Genomic DNA, 6,585 nt, shown 5'->3' with positions numbered 1-6,585 from the left:
TCCTCCCTGCTCTATATACTCCTGGGACACAGAAGTGGTAGGCAAATCCACAGAGTCTTATTTGCAGGAGTTGTAGATTCGATTCCCATTAAAATCAGCAGCAAAACACTTTGGGCCCAATTTCATTTAAAAAAAAAAAAAGCCCTATGATAGCAGCTAAGTGGTTATATAAGGATTTCACATGAATTGTAATGATGTGGGTGGCACACAGTTTGATGAGAATTCTGTTCATTCTGATCTACTGCAAGATAAAGCCCAGGCCTTAAAATAAGCTTCTGTTTGTAGTGTTCTATTTTCACTCACTCTTGCTCAGTGGCTGATAATGGCTAAAAAACAAAGGAAATTGAGAGCTGCTTTGAAGTCAGCAGGAAATCCCGACATAAAAAAAAAATTGCAGCCATTGGGGAGTAAAGTATATCTTTTAATAACAATATGTGAGTGTTTTGACTTACATACTCTCAGTCATCTAACTGGCATAGTGCTGCCACACCTCGATTTATCCAGTGTTTCTGGGGCTTGTCTGAAGGGAGTTCAATCGAGAGAACGTAGTTGGTTGAGTGGCCAGTAGTGGATAAGACACCTCTTCTTGCACTTGTCTTGTATACAGGGCATGAGTAGATGTTCATATGAAGAAACCTGGAACTTTCTCCAGGTTTCAGCCAAATTATGGGCAAAGAATCATAAAGGATTTTTGGAAGTGATTCTCCAATTACCAAGGATTCTCTATCCCATCGTGCACCTTCCAAAAAAAGGCCTCTCACATAAGCCCCATCTTCTGGCATTTTGTCCATCGTGTGCTCCTGTTTCATTACCTAGAATGATTAAACCATTGCTTGATTTCATTTTTATCTGGAGTATATTAAATCCTCCATGTGATAGTCTCAAACTATTCCTTTAAATAAAATGTCTTTTCATTTGAAAACTCTATTCATTGCTGCCCCTTAACATGTTTCAAGCTGTTAAAGAAATACAAGATTCTTCTGCATTTTCTTACCTCAAATTCAAATCCAATATGGTCAATTGGGATGGTGTATTTTCTGGCGTAGTTTTGTAGAACACCGGTCAAAAAAGACTGAGTGAAGAAGAATCCCGAGAGCCAGAAAACTGTTGGCACCCCATTGATAACCCAATCCTGAATATGGAGAGAAAAAACAAATGTAAGAAAAAATACATTCTGTGGCTTCACTGTGCCAATTCACCAGAAATGGGATCTTTTCAGATACATTCAAACAGCACAATGAGATCTCATCCTTGATGGGACCCTGTGAATACTACCATTAGTTCTACATTTTTCAGAGACAATAAATCACAGAGGGCAGTTATTTATGATGACGACAACAACAATCACTCATTCTGATACAACCAGAACTCAGTGCTACTGAGAAAGAAATTTCAGACAGTAGCACAAGCGTATTTTGATAATTCTAGGTATTAGCCAGCAAAAAGAAGAAAAATGACTGAATTTGGACACTTTTATCAATATGCCCTCTTTTAAAGTCTTGTAAACATCAACCTCCTAACATGAAAAAACGCCAAATTTTCTTACATAGAATCTTCACCGATGACTGGTTCAGTGTCCTTTGAGCAGGGAAGTCGTTAAGGCATCAACGCAAAGTAAAATGCATCTTCCAGAAACAGAAAAATGGAAACTACCAAATGCAGCAGGAGATTAGCACCAAAGGATTATACTCCCACCTCACCCTGCTAAGCAATTTTCCAGCTGATTCCAATGCTACTAATGCAGTATATATTTTGTCATGAGTATGTGCAAGTAGTTCACAGTCCGGAGCTATAAGGGTACTGCTGAGTGAAGACAGTACAGATCATTCAGCTTCCAGCTATCAGTCCTTAGACCTGTCAGTCTCAGTTTAGCATACCTGGAAGAAGACCAAACGACAGAGGAGATCGGACACATAACTTCCCAGTGGCTTCAGTGATGGATAGGATTTGGCAGCCCACATTGATGGTACTTTTCCCACTAGCATGCTGTTGAAAACATCTTCAAGTTCAGATGACATCAACACTTGGCCTTTAATGGCTTTGCGTAAATTAATGAGGCTGCTCCGAACAACTTCAGTAAGCCTTCAGGTAAAACAAAGAAATTGTTTACTCATTATTTACTTCTTGCTATCTGGGCTAAAGACCTCTGAGTTCAAATTGAACAAAGTGCCGATCAATGCTGGTAAATGTCCTGTCAGAAGTTTCTTATCTCCCCTGTAGTTATCAAAACTCTTACTTAACTTTGGAAAAGCAAACAAAGAAAAAAACACACACACAGAAATGAAAGATAGTGAAAATTCCCATTCTAGACAAGGGAAATCAAGTGACAAGAGCTTTAAAAATTGTAACACTAATTAACATAGTGTGCTGTGAATATTGGGCCTGGATATGACTTAAAAAGAATAAAGTAGCCTGCCCTATCTCAGCACAACAAACTCAAATCTAATTTAAGTTCACAGTCCAAGAACATACATATTATTTCCATATTCAGGTAGCCAGTTGCAGCTTTTAAGTCTTTTTAAAAGTTTCACCTAAAGCAGAATCTATCACATTAAAAACAATGTATTGTAAAAGGCTTATAACTGTTTACGGCTTGTGAGTGGCTTGCACTGGCACTGATGAACACAAAACACTGAGCCATACCTGTTAAATCGAATTAGTTCTTGCCTAAGAACTGTATTCATGGACTCTTCATAAAGTACTGGGTATACCTTCATAACCTCTTCAATATCAAAGGCACTTGGTAATTTGGATAGGATGTCCTGCGCCAAATCTTCAACAGTTTCCTGAAATCACAAGTCTGCAGTGAATGAGGAAATTCCCTTTTTTTCACCTATTTTTATGCAATAAATTCCAAAGAACACTATAGACATTATATTTTTTCTGTATAACCACACAGGTATTTTAGTCCATTGTCCTAAAGAAATAATGCTTACATGCTCTTACTCTTTGTGCATCATCCTGTCTGTCTATCTCTGCGTATGCTTGCTTGCTCCTTTTTCCTTCTCAATAATTTTAAATTTGTTAGTAATTTTGGCTTAATTTCCGAAAAGGTTTTAGACAACTTCTAAGGAAACAGGGAGCAGAGCAGACAAGCATAATCCTACCACTGCCACAAGGAAGGAAAAAATAAAGTATGCAGCATGGGGAAGACCATATTAGAGAGAGAAGCTTTACTTAGAGCACTTTGGGACTGCAGAAACTGAAGCAGCCAAGGGGAAACAAAAAATGTATCTCAAAACCCAAGCATTCAATGAGTAATAACAGACCGGAAGTGCCATTATAGCACAGACATCACCAGGAGCTTTTGCTTCTAATGGGCTTATATTGCTTGCCTGATGGGAGAATGTCCCCTAGTGAGAATGGCAGGGATGGTTATACAACCACTGCTGGCTGAAGTCAGGCCAGTGTATGAACCTCCATCACTGAAATTTGTAGACCAAAATTAAATGTCATACTTTAAAATTGCCTAGAGATGGATGTGATTTGAGGTGCTTTACTAACTGTGATTGTTAACTGTGCAGAATTCATGACTGAAGTGAAGCACTTCACCATTATTTTAAAACATGAAATACAAAAGAAACATTTCGACTCAAACTGCATGTTCTACTCAACCAGGTGGAGTTATGTGATATTAACCCATTTGAATTCAAAGTCATTAGTGTTATCTTCCATCTTTAAAGGTTCTTCTATGCCAAATCTGTCTGCTTCTCTACGGGGATATTCAGATCTACTGCCAATGCCAGAGTCATATGGTGAGAAGTGCTGGACTACTCTGAGATGTAGGGCATGACAGGAAAGGGCACCTTTCCAGAGTGCAAGTTGATCTTTCTTCCCCACTTACCTGAGGGGACTTCCCACCTCCCCCTGCTTCTCTAGGCAAAGTCAGAAGCACTCCACTGAAAAGCTGGTTAGTCTCCTGGTTATCCTTGGTGATGTCTGCATTTTCATGAAGTCCAAACACTTCAGGGTGTGTTATAATTGGTAAACTTCGTAGGTATTCGATATAAGACTGTAAAAGAAACATTTAGGTACCAGTTCTTAAATGATCAGTAAACCCATCTGAGACAGAACATTCCCATTTACAATCAAACACATAAGTTCCTGGTTAAATGCATCCAGGAATTGACTTACTCAAGTCCACAGAGATAAATATTAAAGTTTTGAATGGTTCAAAGACTCACTGAGGAGTTGTTCTTACCACCCTCATGTAAGTAGCATGAGAAAGTAAAAGAAAGGAATGTACATTGGAAATATCCAAGGAAGGCTGCTAGGAGTCACAGAAGAGGGTACAATGCTGTGCTGCAGGCACACAAACAGGTGAGATTTGAGCACATTTGTGATGTCCATGCAGCTGCTAGAAGGAAAAAAAGGGAATGAAAATTGAGTATATACCTGCCATTCCACCTCCTCATCCTGATCATTGCTTCCAAGGCATTAGTGGGTGCAAGAGGATGCAGAAGTTCCCCTCTCAATTCCTGAAGCCTGACTCCTATTGGCTTTCTAGAACTGTACCAGAAACCTGCACAGGGGTGGCTCTTTGCATCAACAAACATCAGAATATTGGATGCTCTACATGTCCATTACAGTGTATCAGATACTAAGTACCAGATTAATTCTTCATACATAAGATTTGTTCTGGCACGGCTTTGTGATCTTCTGTTTTCTATTTTCTATTTGTTGTATTCACCATATCAAAGTACAGTGTAGAGAAAGTTTTTCCAATAACTTAGAATTTACATCTGTTATCTTCTCACCTCATATGGTCCATGTGATGGTATGTAGTAGTCATCTCCAGGTGCAAGCATATATTTGTCCTGCTCTATATCCTTGCTATAAATTATGGAAAGAAGGGACAGGAGAAGACGCCTGTCTTTATCATCTGTTACTCTACCTCCATAGTTACATTCCCCTGGGAAAGGACAAAGAAAACCAGGATGAAAAACTGAAAGATAATGAACAAATAAAAATTGTTTTGCAATAATGTACAGCTCCAGTAAATCGAAGTTCTGAAGCTCCAGATCTTCAAAAGCTTTTAGCCCCTATATTTCAGTTGATTCAATGGAAAAGAGGAACTTTAACACCTTTGGAACTATGGGCCAAATTTGTGTGTTTTGGTGATGAAAGGTTTAAGGAACACTATGAGTTGGTCTGAGAAACTGCTACTCATGGCATAGTAAATGATCTCACGTTTTAAATGACAGGCCTTTTGCTTGAAATTCTCATTAGTAAGAATTTATAGAACTGTCAAAATCTGAACACTGCTATATAGATGATCTTTCTATGGTTCCTTTCATGCAAACTTAATCTGATTAGGTATGCATACAGTAGAAAACAAGGGACCACAAATATGCCAAAGCCATGTGCAGAAAGGTTTGGAGAGATGTAACTAATGGGCAAGAAATCAGGGGACGTTTACACTGATATAAAGTACAGAAACTGCAAGCTAAAAACTCACAGTCATTACTTTAATCCTGACTCCAAAGATTCTTTTTCGTAAGTATTTCATAATGTTAGCAAAAACCAGGAATTTTCTTTATAAGGTTGACAAAGGAGGTGACAAGAAGCAGCCATCTGATAAAGCAAACTGAATAGCCACAGCAACCAGGTTATTTACACAGGTCAACACCTCCTGCTTTAAACTGATGAGTATTATCACATCCCCTGGTAAACTGCCAATGCTTCTGTGTCAGGATCATATTGATCAGCAAAATGAAACAGAGGCCACTGACGTTTTTATTTGACATGTATGAAACAAAGACCAGGAGGTTTGTTGGACCATTAGTAATTCCTCTAGCTGCATATGAGCCAAGAGAGCAATGACATCTGAGGGCGTGGGACCCAACTTGTCTGTATGTGGAAGGCAAAGAAAGTGAACCTGAATGGAAACCACCCAATTTGTCAACAACTCATCAATTTATCACTGTACCAGCTGAAAGTGCCCAGCAAAGTCAACATGGTAGAGGGTGCAATGCCTGTACCTGTTAGGTACGTCAGAGCCTCAAATGGGATTTCTTCATAGTCATTCAGAAACATCTGGATCTGTTGCATACTGATTCGGAGGTCAGATTCGTTGAACTCGTATGGAATATTCCAACCTGTTTGGTTCAGAAAAGATACAATGGGGAATGGTGCACTGTACCGATATCCACGCTGAGGAAATGGTGGTATTGGTACTATACCCCTACTACAGAGCTGAATAAAACAGCTGCCAGACAGTATCTAGAAGCAGCTCTAGAATTTACCAGTCTGTTTATTGCACAAGGGAGAATATGGCTCCATAACAATATCATATCCTAAGGCATTATTATCATCATTCTTCATAATTAAAACATAAGCACAGGTATTTCGGTATCACACACTCCTGAAAAATTATATTTTACCTGAAATAGAACACAGACCTGCTCAGTACTTTCAGCTAATCTGTTACTATCTGGAGACAACAAGAACAGGAGTTTTAATTCATTGATTAATTTTAATTTTTAATCAATCTGCCCATCTATTAATGCTGTTTGTATATGACATTCAGAGTACAAAAAAAACCAAAAAAACCCCCCAAAAAACCTGCCCAGGAGCATACTCCAG

General features: G+C 38.8%; 1 protein-coding gene across 1 annotated transcript in view; it reads right to left on the bottom strand.

Annotated features, from left to right (window-relative positions):
* Nucleotides 1–282: 282 nt before the first annotated feature.
* DNAH3 (dynein, axonemal, heavy chain 3) overlaps nucleotides 283–6,585 on the bottom strand; it is a 62,783-nt gene continuing 56,480 nt past the window's right edge. The window contains exons 56-62 of the mRNA XM_014936199.1: nucleotides 5,982–6,098; nucleotides 4,758–4,912; nucleotides 3,845–4,012; nucleotides 2,644–2,786; nucleotides 1,878–2,082; nucleotides 995–1,132; nucleotides 283–812 (exon numbers count right to left, since the gene is read on the bottom strand). Coding sequence (XP_014791685.1) covers nucleotides 459–812; nucleotides 995–1,132; nucleotides 1,878–2,082; nucleotides 2,644–2,786; nucleotides 3,845–4,012; nucleotides 4,758–4,912; nucleotides 5,982–6,098 — 1,280 coding nt within the window. The 3' untranslated portion in view covers nucleotides 283–458. The remainder of the gene's footprint in view (nucleotides 813–994; nucleotides 1,133–1,877; nucleotides 2,083–2,643; nucleotides 2,787–3,844; nucleotides 4,013–4,757; nucleotides 4,913–5,981; nucleotides 6,099–6,585) is intronic.

The sequence above is a fragment of the Calidris pugnax genome, unplaced genomic scaffold (assembly GCF_001431845.1).
Source record: "Calidris pugnax isolate Ruff unplaced genomic scaffold, ASM143184v1 scaffold17, whole genome shotgun sequence".
NCBI classification, from domain to species: domain Eukaryota; kingdom Metazoa; phylum Chordata; class Aves; order Charadriiformes; family Scolopacidae; genus Calidris; species Calidris pugnax.
This window is presented reverse-complemented; position numbering and strand designations above follow the sequence as displayed.